We start from the raw sequence: 17598 nt of genomic DNA, 5'->3' as shown, positions 1-17598 counted from the left end.
TATATAAATATGGCATAATACATACATAATACATATTTTTAAGAATTAGAAGTTTATGAAAAAATTACATTTTTCTAAAATTTAAAATAACTTTTATTAATCTAATATAATTGATTCAAATGTTTCAAATTTTAATTTTATTTTTTTTTTTACAAAATGTATATATTTACACAAAATTTTCTTTAATATTTTCAAATTTTTATATATATATATATATATATATATATATATTTTTTAATATTTTAATACAATTATAAAATTCGTATTTTATAAATAAAATATTTAAGATGATAGATAATTATTATTATATATTTAATTTAAAAATTTGAATATTTTATTTTTATCTTTTAAACAAATGTATGCACATATGTTTTATTTATATTATTATATTCATAGCAAAAATATTTAGTTAGATCGATATGCATATCTGATCTGTTTAATCTAATTTCCAATATATATAAGAATAAATGATTGATAAATAAATAATATAAATATTACTTTGATACATATTCAACAATTTTTTTAAAACTTTATTATATTCACATAACAAATTTAAATTTTTTTCTATCTCTATGAATTCTTATTATTTTTGTGAAAATTTTTTATTGTTATAATAAAAAATCCATTCTTGTTATTTTATTTTATAAAATTTGCATTATAAATTATATACAACTTTATATTTTCAAATAATACAAAAAATGATACAGGAAATAAAAGGAAATTACATGTTATAAGTAAATTAATATTAGTTTAAGTTCTTTTTTCATACTTTTTTGATATTTGGTAGTTATAATACAAATATAATATGATTTGTAACATTATATTTACACTTAATAAAAGAACAATATATTTTTTAAAAATGGACAAAAATATGTGTCCATTAATAGTTCTTTCTTTCTCTTTAAATGCAACAATATTTCTATATGCATTTAAAGTAAAATTGTGTGATTCTATCGTTCTTTATACAATTTTATTAATTTATTACTTGTAACAAGTTTTTTACTTTAACATTTCTGGTTACTTTCTCTTTATTTTAGTTAACAAACACAGTTATAGTTTTTCTTTTTCTCTTGATTACACTTCTATTTTAATATTTTTTTTAATATTCAATAATAATTAAAGCAAAAATCTTGCAACTATAATTTTTAATTAATCGAATTTTGGATGTCAAATAACATAGCATTTATAATATATGCAATAATATTGCATAAAATATAATAAAATATAATAACTTATAATTAACATATTCTTTTCGTCTCATTCCTATGTGACTAAGATTTTTCCATAATGATATTCTATTTTGTTCCTTATACATTTTGTGTATATTCTTATACATATATATGTATATGTATAAACAACATTCTCGAATTTTGCTTCACTGCCACAGTTTTATCATCTATATCACACCGCGTGAAAACATACAATTTTTACTATATCATTAATTATAATCTTATACATACATACTTTAGAAGAATACATTTAAATCATTTGATACGCTATTTTTTTATTTGAACAAATGATATAAATTATTTATTATCCAACAATGCAAAAATAGTCATGTTTTATCATAGAAATTAATTTAATTCACTTATATTTTATGAAAAATCATTTTTATGATTTTCTTAGAACGGAGGCCGACAGATGTTACATTGATACAATAAATTAAAAAATAAAAAAAAATCATAAAAACTTAATAATAAAAAGTTAAAAATTATCAACTCTTAATTCATTAAATTATTTAAAAACTTTAGAAACTCTTTTAGGATATTATAATTTACATCAGTTCAGGACATCTGTTTTCAGTTTCATAAACGACTAGATACAAGACCGTTATACAGATATCTTAAATGAGTTTCTAAGTCTACAAATAAAACAATAAGTGAGAAATTGAGAAAATTACTTCTTTAACAAAAATTTTGTATATTAATAGATTTAATATAACTTATATACTTTTATAAGGATCAATTTCTGCATTTGAAATATCAGGTATATAAGTTGATCTTAATACTTAATATTTTATAATAAACAAAAACTTAAATGATCTATGTAATAATATATATAAATACAAATTAATATAGTTTCGATGTATATTTTCTATATTATTGATTATCGAAATTATTATAATTTCATAGAATAAATTTTAAAAAATGTAATATTTTTAATACTTTTTGTTTTTTGTTCATTCAGATTGATATTTATATTCCAATTAATTTGGAAATTTATACATTTACTTACTTACAATTTTGTAAGTGTACATCTTGTACTAACATTATTGTTAACTTAAAATTGCATGTATTTTGAGTCATATAAATTGGATAGGATAAACTAAGGTAAATTTTACAATTATTATACAGGAAATGTGCTAATTTTTAAAATAATAATATAAACTTACATGAAATTTACATATAATACTATTAACTGTACTATATGGTTATAATAATTTTTACTTAATTGTATTTATTATAGTATTTCTTATATTTATTGAAACAGCATGAATATAATCGTTTTTATAGTACTCGTTTTATTTGGCAAATATTGATTATCGATTAAACAAATAAATATTATCGAAAAATCGATTTTTATAGATTTGTTGTGCTATATATAATACCTTATTTTCTTTCTAGTATTTTTTTTCTTTCTCAGATAAATATATATTATAATTTTATCAATATTATACTAAGATTTTTATTCTGCTCTTACTTGTCCTATCCATATAATTGTGCCTTACTTCCTGATAACACATATAAGTGATTTGTTTTTTGAAAAATTTATATATGATTTTCATGCTTCTTTGGATATCAAATTCAAAATCATTATATTATACATTTATAGCTATTCTGTTTACATATTTATTGATAGCAGATTTATCACAGTGATATATTATTTCATTTTTCGAATTATTCATTTCATCTGAAATAATATTTCATACTCTTATCAAGAAGATATTTTATAATCTAATATATTATTAAATTCTAACTAACCTGAGTTAATCATCCCATTCATAATCATCACTGGATTCACTAGTTGAATCATCACTTTCACTATGTATTGCACTCGATCGCTCAGCAAGAGCCCTTGACAAAGCACTAGCCAAACCTCCTTGAAATGCTGATGTTGTTTTATTTTTTGCTTCATTCGAAACAGGCCTTAATTCAATTCCTTGACGAATTTGCTCTAATAAAGCATTTCTAGAATCGTCTGATGGGGGATTCTGTTTTATTTCCGATTTATCGATTTTCTATAATAATATATATAATATATATAATCAAAATGTTATGTATAATCATTAAAAATATTAGTGATTATAATTTTAAATTTTCATACTAACTCGAAGAGTAGTACCACTTCTTATAGATTCCATAAGAGTTGATCTCAAGTCAGCAATATCTTCATTATTATTATTATTACTAGTATTATTATTATTGATAGCACTTGTATTAATAGTTCCATCATCAGGACTTAGTAAATTAGGTAATGGTGGTGGAGTTGGAACAGATGGACTCAAGTTACTTTTTGAGCGTGGAGCTGGAGCAGGTGGAGGTGGTGGTGGAGGAGGAGGAGGTGGAGGTGGTGGCAGTGATGGTGCAGAAGTTAAAGAAGGTGGTGGCGGTCGAGTTGGCAATGTTCTATGAACTGGTGGTGCACTTGATGGTGCACTTGGTGGTGTCAAAGGTGCATTAAATCGATTTGGAGGTAATGGTGGAGCAATTCGAGTTTGATGCTGTAAAAACATTGTTTGTAAAATTCATTGTACAATTCATTCATTTTGTACAATAACATATAGTATATAATAACAACAAATAATAATATTACAATAAAAAATATACAAACAGGTATTGTTCTTGCAGGAACTGGAGGAGGATATTCCTGTCTTTGAAGTGCTGTTGGAGGTTGTCGTATTTGCTGTTGCAATTGTTGTTGTGCATTAGTTTTTGGGATAGATGAATTTATATCTTCTCTAATAGCATTCATGCCACCATGCTTTTCAATAAAATCATAAATAAAATCGCGCGTGTCTTGATTTCTGAATTGGCATTCCGATACGCCAACTTTATCAAGAAACATTCTTAAATGTGGATCAATTTTTTCTAATTCCAATTCTTTACTGTTAGCATTCCACGCAAAATGTGTAACATGTCTAAAAATTAAGATAAATGTAAAAAATATAAAAATTATTAACTGTAACTAAAATTACAAACTAAAACAATAATGTAATAAAATTTCAACCTAAAATCGGATGGAGGTCCAATATCATCTTTAGTTAATTTTTTCTTAATTTTATCTCGCTTTTTCTTTTTACTTTTATACATAGAACTACTAGAAGCACTCCTATTAACACCAATAGCAGTTGGAGTTCCATTTAATAAATTAGAAGTTGATCCTGTATTAAATGCAATTGGTGATGTATTGCTTTGATTCCTCCATGGTAATGTTGCACCATGTTGAGTTTCTCCTTCTATTTTAGATCGTCTTTGCTGTCTTCTCTGACGTTTAGTATTCAGTTTACCAAGAAGAATATTTCTAAAATCAAATAATAATTTTTTTATTTTTTTTTTTATTTTAATATTATTTATATATAGAGAGAAATTTTAATACATATTTTAATCTTATAATTTCTAATTAGAAAATTTATTTATTAAAAATAATAATTGATAAAAATTTATTTATTATTATAAATAATTTTAGAATTATAGATATTTATATATATAATTTTAGAATTAAATTTACAAAAAAATATGTATTACTTCAATTAATATTTCTATTCTATGTAATTTACCTTAATGTAACAGCATCTGTTTCACTTGCAAAATTAAAAGCAGCCATACAATCTTCTGCTTCAAATGTATGAAAATAAATCAATGGTGCTTTATAATCCATTGCATTATAAACTTCATGTTCCCATAACATTGCTTTCCTTTGTAAGCAATATAAACGAAGGAAAAAACTACGTCTAGGATTATCTCTTATCAATGTTATAATACCTGTAGTTTTCTTTATCCATTCTTTATGTAAAGGTGGTTCAGTCAAATATAATTGAATAACTCCAGCTGCTAGACACTATAAAAAATATAAATTGTGCTTCTTTTATTATATTATTCATTTAAAAATTATAATTATTATACTAATATTAATATTATATTATTAATTTTTATTATGATATATTAATTGACTATGAAATAAAATCATAAATATATTTCATTTTAATTTATAAATTTTATTTAATTATTTTATTATTAATTATTTGAATAATTAAATAAAAATATTTATAATTTATTAATATTTATATTTCATATTCTAGTGTGAAAAATATTTGCATAATTATAAATCTTTAATTAATTTATCAAACAAAATTAATATATACTTTTAATTTTTCATACAAATTCATAGTTCAAAAATATTATGCATAAAACTGTTTTCTGCTTTAATATAATAAAATAATTAATTGAAAATATTAAAAATTTTGTATACAGTATTAATGAAATATTAATTATATCAGTATTAAATCAAATCTTTTATAATATATATTTTTTATGAATTTTTTATTTAATAAATAAACGAAATTAATATTTAATTAATTAATTTAATAACAAAAATATCTAAAAATAATATAAAAATAAAATGACAAATGTTTATTTAAATCTACTGATTGACAAATTTAGGTCAAAATCATTGTATTATAATAACAATTATAATATTCGTATTTAAAAATTTTCATTAAAATAATACTTACTTGACACCGATTTCCTATCAATTGGAAGACTTGTTCATTTTCTTCCGTTTTTAAAAGCGTAGAACCTCTATGTTTGTCCATAGTGCCTGACTTCATCTTTAGCAAGGTTAGGATTCTTGTACTAATTTCTTACCATGTTTTTTCTCATTCGATAGATTTTGATTCATAATTTATTATCAATATTTTCTATTTTTATACATTTTTAAAAATTGAATACACACATTAACATAAAATTCGTACAATTAGAACTGATCAATCACCACCTATCAAAGCTATTCCTGATACTATCCTACACAGGAAACTCTACCAGTTGGTGATGACATTTTCATCTATCCGGTTCAATGTTCCACGTTTCCTCATTCGATATATTTTTGCTCTTAAATCAGATTGGATCTCACATATTATAAAGTATTGTTATGTAGTATTGTTATATATTTTATATAAATCTTTATTACCTTTCATCTATATCTCTTATAGTAACATAAAAATAAGTGTAAATATTTTTCTACATTTTTTACATTTTTAATTTTTTGCCTTAGCTACATTATAAGTCAATAAAATATAGTTAAAATTTTTTATATTATGTAAAATATAAATTTAAAACATTCTTTTTTAAATATATTTTATACATTTTATTCGCATATATGTATATTTCATATTCACATATTCATATATATTGTTAACAATTAAAAATTGTAAATACTATAATATATATTTTTTATTATTTAATATAATAAATAAATACGAATATCATTATAATTAATATCTATTATATTTATAAATAATCTATAAGTAATCTTAAAATGTATAATAAGTAATTTATATTAGCAATTTTATATAATATGTATATAATGTATTATAATAAAAGTTTGTTTGTAAATTGTGTTTGTATACAGTTTAAGAGCAAGTTTAAATTTTTAGCGCGTTTTCTTATCCTTCGTTGTCGCTATAATCACAAACTGCAAATGGCTACGGATGCGATTCATGTAGTCTCAGAAATGCGATATCAAGTAGAATCTTATTTTGCATGCAAAACAGCAATGTTCATGATGATAGTGCAACAGTGATCATTGTCACGTGTGTATTTCTTTGGAAACAAAGTCATTCGCGATTTTCATAAGGTCGCGCAATTGAGTTTTCCGCGGGAAAATAATGTCTGGATATCGAAGAGTGAATTATTACGAACTGTGTAGATTGTGTACTAGCAACGAAGGAACCAAAATGAACATCTTCCGGGAAGAAGGTCGTAGACGACAACTTCAAACAAAGATTCAAACATGTTTGCCTATACAGGTAAGACTAGATATCTTTTTTTCTATTGAAAAAGATCTTGAAAAATTATATTATAAAATAATTTCGTGGATATTTTTAATTATGCTAATTCTTTATTTGATAATATAATATAATTAAACAATTGATTTATATCAATAAATTGTACATAAAACTTAATTGGTACTTTAAGGTTTTAGAAGAGGATTCTTTGCCAAAAATTGTTTGTCACGAATGTGTAAAGAAATTAGAAAATTTTATTGAATTTAGAGAAACAGTTGTAAGTGCAGAGGGTATGTTAGAATCATATTTTACTTCATTACGATTCTCTGAAGATTTTCTAAAGGAAGGTAAGGTTTATGTAAAAAATACAGAAAAGGATAGACCTGCAACACCTGAAAATGAAGTATTAAAGTCAATTGAAAAAGTAGCACCAACAACAGGAAATCAAATAATCAACAATGATCAACAAATACAACATCAACAACCTGTTGTTGTTAGTAACATAAATACTTCAAATATTCAAATTATTAGTGGAGTTCAAGCAAGAGTTCAACAATACAAATGTGCCATGCAGGTTTGTTACAATAATAATATTGATAATAAATATCATAAATTATCAGTTTATTATTTTTTATCTACATTGTTATTAAAGTTTGATTCTTTATTTATTATATTAATATATTTAGTTTTATTATATCATATATTTTTATCTAATGAAACTTATTTTATATTAAAAGAATAAATAAAATATTATATTTTATATTATTACTTTTTCTATTATTACTATATTATTATTTTTTCTATTATTTTTTATTATATATAAATAAAATTTTTTATTTTATACAAACAAAAAACTTATCTAATTATTATTAACATATATTTCAGATGCAACCAGGAGGTATGGCAGCTGCTGTTGTAGAAGCAACAGCAGAAACACATTATAGTTATCAGCAACAGACTTCACAGCAAGTATCTCCTCAACAATCAAATGAACCACAAAATCAAATTAATGATCAACAAAGTTCTACATCGCAAATTCAACAAGTGCAAAATCAAATTCAAAATCATGGCCAAATAAATCAACAAATGCAATCACAAAGACAAATTTCTCAACCACAAAATCAAACACAAGTTGGCCAACAACAGCAACAAAATCAATCACAAATAACACAACAAATTCAACAATTACAAAGACAGCAAAGAGAGTTTGAAAAACATAGACAACTTCAACAAATTGAAAAACAAGTACAAATTGTTACACAACAAGAATTTCCCATTAAGCAGGAGCCTCAAGCACAAATAGTGCATCAAAATAATAATATAATTTTAAAATCAGAACCTGATGCTAAACAAAATCAACAAATCATTCAGAAAGTACAATCTGAAACTCCAAAAGATGAAAGTGGTACTCAAAATGTACAAAGTTATACTGTACAAGCCACACCAGAAGTATTTTTAAATTTAGGATTTAAAGAAGCACCTTTAGTTACACAAACTGTTCGAGAAGAGACAAAAGAATTTAAATCAGAAGATGCAATATCTCGCAACTCAATCGGGCAAATCTCCGAATTTTTAAGAATAAAATCAGGACCTGAACCAACATCTCTAATTACTGTCAATCCTCAAGTTATTTCACAAAATCATAGGAATACTACTTGTAAAGAATGTGGCAAAATTTTTTCTTCCGTAAATCAATTAAATGGTCATAATTGCTCTGTTCAAAATCTTTTAAATGAAACATCTGATAATAGTAATAATAAAGAAGATTCTTTACAAAATAATAGCAATTCATTTAGTTGTGATGTTTGTGGTAAACCATTTAAACGGAAAGAACATCTTTATCAACATAGAAAACTACATACTGGTGAACGTCCTTATGTGTGTACTACGTGTTCAAAAGCATTTAGTCGCAAAGAACATTTAGTTAGGCATTCTGTATCTCATACAGGTGAAAAGATGCATCAATGTGAAATGTGTGGTAAAAATTTTTCTCGAAAAGACAATCTTCACAAACATCGTAAAACGCATGGTGTATCGGGTCCGTATATTTGTGAAACTTGTGGAAAATCATTTGTAGTAAAACATTATTATTTAATGCATTTAACAACTCATGCTTCAACTATTGGAGATGGTATAAATTGTCAGGATCCTTTACCATACAAATGTGATATTTGTCACAAAGCATTCTCTGTGAAACAATATCTTACAACTCATAAACTTAGGCACAGATCAAAGAATAATAATTCTTCTCATAATACTGTAAATGGTCAGCAGCAACAACAACAAACACAACAATCTAATACAAATAATATAAACATAGTAACAAGTAATGTTAATAATTCTGGGAATTTAAATAATAGTAATGGACAGTCTAATAATGGATCAACGGTTGAAATGCAAAGTGTTATTGAAAGAAATGAACAACCAAATGGTTCATTTAATAATCAGTATCATAATAATATACAAGAATTTCAATGAGATAAGGGGAAGCGTGTCTATTATGTTCTCTTGCCAAATGGTAACAATCACAAAATTGTTGTTATGTGAGCAAGAGAAATTTTATGACGCGCTAAAATATTTTCTTAAACTATACCTTCTGTTATTCAAGAAGGAAATTTTTTGTACTTTAATAAGACAAAAAAAAATGAATTTTTAAATATTATTATTTTAAATAAATTAAAAGTTAAATAACTTATCATTTATATTCTATCAATAATATATCAATCAGAAAGTAGAATCTTCAGTGGCTTATGAGCTTAACTTGAAATTATACACTATGTATATATTTTGCCAGTAAAATATTACATGTATGAAATGCATGCTGTTTTATATGAATGCACACTGTTATTTAATGTTCAAACAGATTGTGTGCTACAAAATTTAAGTGTGCATGGATAGTCATAAGGTTGTTCCAATACCTGATTAGAAATATATTTTCATTAAATTAAAATGAAAATATCAAATCAATATATAATCAGTATGAATTATCAATTATTTTAATGCTTATATTAATAAAATTAAAATAATATACTAGAAATAATCATATTCTTTTACAAATTTCATTAGTACATAATATTTTTGTTATCTTTATTGATTATTAATATTGATATTGATGTAATCAATATTTAAATTATATTTTTTATGAACAATCAAAACAATATTAAGATATTAAACTTCAAACAATGAAGTTTTGATAGCGACGCGGCAGATCGATGCAGAATCAATACGATATAGCATAGAAAAGCAAAGAATTTTTTTTATTGTACTTTTAAGGAGAGAATTCTGATTCAAAATACCATAAATATATACATATAATAATATTTATTGTATTAAAAAACAAAAATTTTGTTTGTGATGTATCAGATCTGAATTCCTTACTTTAATTTTGCTTTATTATATAATTTGAGACAATCAATAATTCTGATTAATTTATTGAAAAAATATTGAATATTTCAATATTGTTTATTTATAATTATAACACTTCAAAACAAAGAACAAAGTATGAATATCATTGTGTTAAAATGATCCTGCATCCGTCATGCAAGGCTTAATAGTTGTTTTATATTTTATTTGTGCAATATTTTTTGCAATAATTATATATATTAGATATATATATAGTATCAAAAGTAGATAAATTTGTTTTTTATTTTCTTTTTTTTTTTTTTTTTTTTTGAGCAGTGATTGCAACAATCTATGACCATTTTAGGATTATGATTTATATGTAAATTAGAATACAAAACAAAATCTAAGACCAAAGAAATTTATATTATATATAAATTGGTAATAATAAGATAACAACATCAGGTGCAATCTAACCAGATTAGCTCCAATATAATTAAGATTTCAGTTAAGTGTGCTTACAATATACATATGTGTATATTGTATAGCACTAGAGTATGTACAACGATCTTAAAATCGTTGTTTTCTAACAAATGAAAGCGTGCCATACAATGAATCTTTGAAAATAAGTATATGAGAAATTATAATTATCAAAATTTCTTGCTAAATTTTCAGCATATATTGACCAAAATCAAGAAAAATTAAGAGAATTTATATTTCTTAAGCCACATTACTTCTATTGCATCTGTATATAATTAGTATTATCATTTAATTTATATAGTTTTTTTTTAATTTCATTTTCAAAATCAAAAACAGGGGGCAACTATAACTTAATATAACAATATAACAAAAGTTCCCAGCATATTCTCAGTACATATATATATATATATATATATATATATATATATATATATATATATATATATATATATATATATATATTAAATTTTGTATTTTTGCACAATAATAGTATATTACCAAAAATTTATAATTTATTCCAAATTATTGTTTATAGTGATATTTAATTTATCTGTATCTTTTTCATTATATTTTATGTAACAAGTTAGTAAAAAATTTAAATTGCACAATTTTATATCATATTTTTTATAGAATTAATGCATTATTAAAATAAACATGAAATTTTCAGTTAAATTCAAGCACAGGATTTTTATTAAACATATATTTATAAAGTTTTGTTGTTGCATAACAAATGTCTTAAAATGTAAATGAATATTCCACAGTACAAAAAATTTATTTTAATTACTGGTTAGACTTTATTTTATTATAAAGTCTTGTGTATATATATATATCAAAACAGAAGTAATGAGTTTAAGACTGTGTTTCTATATCAGTTAGCATTAGATGTACATTTGAAGTATAGATTTATAGAAATGACATTGTATATAACATGGTCCAGTGAATAAGACAAAAAACTGTTAGCACTGTTCCTAAGGAAATGGTATTCTCAGCAAAGCAGAAAATACCTCTATTCATATTAAAGTATTGTAAAATAGATATAACTCCAAAGATATAGTGCTTTTATTAATTACATACTTTGTGCCTAATTATTAAAATCATAAAAATCATTTATTTGATGAGAAAATCTACATATAAAATAATTCTTTGATTTTAAGTAGCCCCCTGATATATGCAATTTGTAAAAAAAGTGACACTAATTATTTAGATATGATTATTTTTGAAATTTAAACTATTTTGTTAATTTTTATATTTTACATTGTATATATTTTCCAACTAATACTATATTTAAATATATTATAATATTCTAAAAATAGTAATATAAGATTTATTTTAATCCCATATATAGAGTAATTTTAATTTTGTTTATTGAGTGAATTTTAACTGGATTTATAGTTTTTCGAATTATATAATTATATAATTTTGAATTATAGTTTTGTTTCTATCAGAGTTAGAAAAATGTTTTACAATATTTAATAAATTTTTTTTATTCCGTTGTATAATTTTTTTCATAAGTGTATTGATACATTTAAAACATTATATTTTTTAACTGAAACTCCTTTTTTAAATGAAATTTAACAATTTTTTTACATAAATTGATTTTTTATATCATTTTGCGTAAAAAAAAATTTTAAATATTGTGAAATTTTGTTATTAAACGAATTTAATTTTGTTTATTGAATGAATTCGAAAATAAATTTTTATTTCATTTTCATTGATTACTATTTACAAATATAAGAATAATATCTTTTAAATTAATAAATTAAAATGTTTAATATATTTAATATGTTTTAATATATATATACACAATATGAATTAATATATCATTAATTTTTTATATATAGTAAAAAAAAGAATCAACTTAAAAAATAGCACTTTTTATTAAATAAACAATTCCTTAAACAATTAAATTTTGAAATTTATTATTTAAAAATATAAAATTTTTAAATATATATATTCCAACAATAGTTTTAAAAAAAATTAATTTAATAGAAATAGTTTAAAAATTATTGAATATATTTTAAAAAAAGAAATAAATCTAAAAAAAATTAATTCAATATTTATGTTGTTCTCGATTCGTTTTTATTTGTAATTAATTTGGATTTTTGAACATTTGAAATCGTACTAAATGTTTTCTAAAACTATTCTTTACACATATGACTTATTAATAATATTTAAATTATATGTTTTTACATTTCTTCATACATTTTTTTATAAATTTATTTCTATTGAAAATAGTTTTCATATATCTAAAAGACATTATTATGATAAACTAAAGTCAAGTTTATAAGAAGTTTAGTTTGACGAGGAAAGTATATGCAATCATCATTTTGTGTATATATTTTCAATAAATAAAATAAATTAAATACATTATGTTAAGATATTTAATTTTTAAATCAATATTTGTTTGAATATAATTCTCTTTATTTGAGATTGTAGGTAATAATAATCAGGTAAGTGTCAACAATATAATGATACTCTTTCAAACATAAGGTTATGTTATTACTTGTTGATTTTTGAGAATATGAGAATTCTTATAATTTATTTAAATAAAAGATATTTTATTTAGTTAGATAAAAATTTTGAAATATAAATTGTTATATATGTATTATATTATCGTAATATTATTGAATAAATGTTTAAATTTTATTAAGCATCAATTTTTTGCTTAGATTATGATGATTTCTAAATGTTTTTGATATAAAAGAAAGTTTTTTTCATAATATATATAAATTGTATAATTTAGAAAATTTTATTTCTCGCAAATAAGACTAAACATTATTGTAATATAATTTTTTTTAAAAATTATTTATAATTTTTTTTTATAAAAAAATTCTTATAAATATATTAGAATATCTACTTTTATTTATAAAATATATAAAAATTTATGTAGGATCATTGATTATAGTGGCATATGGTTGGCAGAAATTTTATCACTATTTCTGGGTTTCAGCCAAAGAAACAGAGCTTATTCAGCAGTCAGAATTAGACTGTTTTGTGAACAAAACTTTCTTTGTGTTTTTACGTCAATTTCAATTTGAAAACAGAAAACACTTTCAGTTTTCTAAAATTATTGGAACAAAATGCAAAAAGAATTAAAACCATTAGAAGAACAAGTGTTCTCGATACCTAATCGTTTAATTTGTTTTATGTATATATAATTATATATATTTAATTTTATAAATTTAATTTTTATTCAAACTCTTATTTAGATTGACTTTTTGAATGTAAAATTAATAATAAGAAATTTTTATTTATAAAATATTAAACTTATATAGAATAATTCTTAAAAATTTGAAATTTTATTGTATTTCAATTTAAGATAGAAAAATATTTTATTTTAATTTTCTATTTTATATAGGTGTAAAAAAAAAATGAAAATGAAACGCAGTAGATCTTTATCCCCTAAAGCTTCTAGTAGTGAAGAAGATATGAAACGTATTAAATTTGAAGAAAATGAGAAGACAAATAATATAATCATTCATCCACATATATTAGACTTCTCAGATGATGTCTTGTTAAATATATTTAAATATTTGAATCCTAAAGATCTTATGGCAATAAATTTGTAAGTTTTAAAAAAATTTTAGCATATAATTAATATTCTATAAATAATATTTTTTTATTATTTTTTCCAGATCTTGTCAACGATTAGGTCAAATAGCACAAGATAAAACTTTATGGAGAAGGGTAGATTTTCGAGAAACACCTATGTTATTAAATGATTTAAAAGAATATATAAAATTTCTTCAACCTATAACAACAAGTCTTGCTATGCGTGGTGATTTATATTGTGAACATGACACAGAACTTAGTCCTTGCTTTTTTAATTCAATTAAGACTATATGCACTCAATTGAAAGAATTGATTATTGAGGAATATTGCATTAATGGAGACAAGGTAAATTTAAATATTTAATTATTTTTTAAGATTAAAAAAGTTCTTTTATATAATTTTAAAATAAATCTCTCTTTACAGATTCAGATAACAGATTTTCCAAGTACAATAGAAAAACTTTCATTAGAAGGTTGCAAAATGGGATATTTGCGTAGTAATAAATCATACTTTTTCAAAATGAATTTCCATATGCCTAATTTAACAGTAAGAATCTCATTTTTCAATTGCATGTATTTTCACTTTTCTTTCAGTATATACATATATATTTGATTAGTTTTGTTGTACCACTTTTTTATATTTTATTATAAATAAATAACTGTAAGTTACAGAACAACTGCTTACACTAATTGCAAATTGAGAAGTTCTTTCACTTAATAATTATTTGGTAGGTTCATTTTTAAATAACTCACTTTCTTCCAAATCTGTGACAAATATTCTAATAATATAAAAAGAAGAACCAATTAAATATAATTTCATTTACTATGTTTCTTTTTATTATTACTTTTTGTTTTATTTTATTTAAATTTTTACTAATATATACACATTTAAGTAGTATTTAATGATTTATAATATCTACATATTTTTCAGTGTTTAATTCTAAGTAATTGCCAATGGTTTACTCCACATTCATTATTGGTTATTAGTAAAATGCCAAAATTGAAAGAATTAAGGCTAAATTCGTGTCACCGTTTAGGTGAATGTGTAGCATATACTAGTTTAGCTACAAGATTTGGATTTAAAACATTAGAAGTAAACAATCTTTTTCTTAATGTTTTCATTTAATAAATTAATAAGTTAAATAATTAAGTAATTATATATTTCAGATTCTTGATTTACGAGATACTGCACTTGGTGATAGTGAAGTTGGATGTTTCAGTTGTACTAAAACTTTGACACATCTTTACTTGGAATGTCCTTCCAGTTTACGAAATGCAGAATCACCTGATTCAGAACCTCGACCTTTACAACGTGAAGTTTTGAATCAACTTCCTGTATATGAAGATGGAAATCTTGCACAAGTATAAGAATAATATGCAAAAATTACAAAATTAATTCTACAAAGTGCTAATATATTCGTAAGATAATCTTTGGAAAATTGATTCTAAAGCCAAAACAAATAAAAGATAATGTACAAAAATATCGATTGAAACTTATTTGTTAAATAATTGAAATTGTTGTTAGATAAAATTGTTAAATGAAATGAGACAAAAATAACAAGATATAACATAGTTATATCTTATTATGACTTTATCTCTTTTCTAACTTAAATTTTTTATGATTTAATAAATAAATAAGCCTTAATCATTTTTGTATATCAACTTTTGTATTTTCAAATATTTCACGAATATATTAACATTTATACTTGCAATCTTATTTTATAATTTTTACTTTACTCATTTTTTCTTGTTCTCCTTGTTTATATAGTTTCTTGTCGAAGATGGATTTCGTTGGGAAAATTATATGTTTGGACGTTGTTTAATAACGGACAGAGCAATCTGTGCTCTTGGAAGTGATACATGTGATCGTATAATCAACAATTCTGCAGAAGAAGTTATAGTTGTAGAAGGAGATAAACGAATATTTAATAATCCTCATTTAAAAACATTAGTTGTTAGGTATTATTATATTATTATATTAGTTATTATTAAATGCTGCAATTTATAATTCATAAAATAAATCTAAAAAATAATTTTTTACGTGTTTCAGAAATTATCCGCATGTTACAAATTCAAGTCTTGTTCATTTGGCTTTAAATGCATCGAATCTCGAACATCTTGATGTAAGTGGTACATCTGTGACAAGGCAAGGTGTCGAAACTTTTAAGTCACAAAGACCGAATGTTAAAATAATTACTTCTTTTGATGAAACATAGTTGTAATAGATATAAACGTGTAAATTTAACATAATTAAGAGATTTAAATATATGTTTAATACACGTTTAAATATCAGCATAAGCATTTGAGAAAATTTTCAGAATTATTCTGAAAATATCAATAACTCGACATTTTATTGTTAAATAAATTTATTTTCCGCAAAAAATGAATAGAACAAATTAAAAATTAGAAATAATTTTTTTTACTTTTATTAAATAATAAATAAATTATAATGTGGAATATAGAATAGTATTTAAAGTTTATATTCTAATTTTATAACTTTCATGTGTTCAATATATTTATTCACATGTGTTACAGTTCCATTATATTGTATATAACTATTTGTGTGCAATTTGATTATATTAATTTTATGTCAGCAGTATTTACTATAACTAATCGGATTTGTAATGATAATGAAATTTCATTATCGAATGAAGGTACTATTATATACGAATGAAATATTTTAAATATATTATTTGATAGTAGGGAAATAGGAGGCAGAGAAAAAAGGAAGGGAAAAAAAAGGAGGAGAAATTAAATATATTATGGATAATGATATTAAGACAATAGATATATGTTTTTATTTCTTTATTAAATTCTTTTAACTTCATAAATCAAATTTATTAAATAAAAATAATATGTTTAAAATATTTAAAAATATTTTGAAAAAATGATTTATGAATTATTTATTAGAAAAAGAAAAATAAAAAAAATACCAATAAGTGATGGTTAATATTTTAAAAAATTATTAATTAAGAAATTTTCATATGTACATGTGTACAAATCAATTCTAAAAAAAACACAAAATGAATATAAAGTCAAATTTTATATACTAATCATCATTTATAAAACATATATATTTTATTTTATATTTGAAATTATATGAATATTCATATATGAAAAACTGTATCATTGATTTTTATACTAATAGTACATTATTCCATTTTTTTCTTATATTGTTAATATCATTGCATATAATAAAACTTATATTTCATCAAATTGGAAAAT

General features: G+C 22.1%; 3 protein-coding genes across 4 annotated transcripts; 2 read left to right on the top strand and 1 right to left on the bottom strand.

Annotated features, from left to right (window-relative positions):
* Positions 1-662: 662 nt before the first annotated feature.
* On the bottom strand, positions 663-6052 carry LOC100866967 (actin nucleation-promoting factor WAS). Its single transcript, XM_003693481.4, has 7 exons — positions 5732-6052; positions 4778-5058; positions 4228-4521; positions 3832-4138; positions 3329-3721; positions 2982-3238; positions 663-2910 (listed from the first exon to the last, which is right to left on the bottom strand). The coding sequence occupies exons 1-6, from the start codon at positions 5825-5827 to the stop codon at positions 2987-2989; spliced, it is 1623 nt and encodes a 540-aa protein (XP_003693529.1). The 5' UTR covers positions 5828-6052; the 3' UTR covers positions 663-2910; positions 2982-2986.
* A 658-nt stretch (positions 6053-6710) lies between these two features.
* On the top strand, positions 6711-9696 carry LOC100866844 (uncharacterized). Its single transcript, XM_003693480.4, has 3 exons — positions 6711-7024; positions 7194-7577; positions 7889-9696. Exons 1-3 carry the CDS (start codon positions 6884-6886, stop codon positions 9479-9481), a joined length of 2118 nt encoding a protein of 705 aa, XP_003693528.1. The 5' UTR covers positions 6711-6883; the 3' UTR covers positions 9482-9696.
* A 3199-nt stretch (positions 9697-12895) lies between these two features.
* On the top strand, positions 12896-17589 carry LOC100867089 (uncharacterized). 2 transcript variants are annotated; one of them, XM_012486553.2, is made up of 8 exons: positions 12896-13272; positions 14181-14387; positions 14458-14719; positions 14798-14920; positions 15305-15466; positions 15541-15735; positions 16142-16332; positions 16424-17589. In XM_012486553.2, the coding sequence occupies exons 2-8, from the start codon at positions 14194-14196 to the stop codon at positions 16587-16589; spliced, it is 1293 nt and encodes a 430-aa protein (XP_012342007.1). In that variant the 5' UTR covers positions 12896-13272; positions 14181-14193; the 3' UTR covers positions 16590-17589. The 2 variants fall into 2 exon arrangements, with proteins under 2 accessions (XP_012342007.1, XP_003693530.3); XM_003693482.4 differs by lacking the exon at positions 12896-13272 and adding an exon at positions 13793-13970.
* Positions 17590-17598: the final 9 nt, after the last annotated feature.

The sequence above is a fragment of the Apis florea genome, unplaced genomic scaffold (assembly GCF_048593485.1).
Source record: "Apis florea isolate Af1SG1 unplaced genomic scaffold, ASM4859348v1 contig_3493_pilon, whole genome shotgun sequence".
Taxonomy (NCBI): Eukaryota; Metazoa; Arthropoda; class Insecta; order Hymenoptera; family Apidae; genus Apis; species Apis florea.
This window is presented reverse-complemented; position numbering and strand designations above follow the sequence as displayed.

What these genes read in the sequence shown, in the direction of transcription:
- LOC100867089 (XM_003693482.4), top strand. Translation starts at nt 13,903, where the DNA reads ATGCAAAAAGAATTAAAACCATTAGAAGAACAAGTGTTCTCGATACCT. An exon ending in GATCTTATGGCAATAAATTT is followed by an intron (nt 14,388 to 14,457) that starts GTAAGTTTTAAA and finishes TATTTTTTCCAG; the next exon opens with ATCTTGTCAACGATTAGGTC. An exon ending in AAGATGGAAATCTTGCACAA is followed by an intron (nt 15,736 to 16,141) that starts GTATAAGAATAA and finishes TTGTTTATATAG; the next exon opens with TTTCTTGTCGAAGATGGATT.
- LOC100866967 (XM_003693481.4), bottom strand. Translation starts at nt 5,827, where the DNA reads ATGAAGTCAGGCACTATGGACAAACATAGAGGTTCTACGCTTTTAAAA. An exon ending in TGATAGGAAATCGGTGTCAA is followed by an intron (nt 5,059 to 5,731) that starts GTAAGTATTATT and finishes TATTTTTTATAG; the next exon opens with TGTCTAGCAGCTGGAGTTAT. An exon ending in GGACCTCCATCCGATTTTAG is followed by an intron (nt 4,139 to 4,227) that starts GTTGAAATTTTA and finishes CTTAATTTTTAG; the next exon opens with ACATGTTACACATTTTGCGT.
- LOC100866844 (XM_003693480.4), top strand. Translation starts at nt 6,884, where the DNA reads ATGTCTGGATATCGAAGAGTGAATTATTACGAACTGTGTAGATTGTGT. An exon ending in AAACATGTTTGCCTATACAG is followed by an intron (nt 7,025 to 7,193) that starts GTAAGACTAGAT and finishes TGGTACTTTAAG; the next exon opens with GTTTTAGAAGAGGATTCTTT. An exon ending in AATACAAATGTGCCATGCAG is followed by an intron (nt 7,578 to 7,888) that starts GTTTGTTACAAT and finishes CATATATTTCAG; the next exon opens with ATGCAACCAGGAGGTATGGC.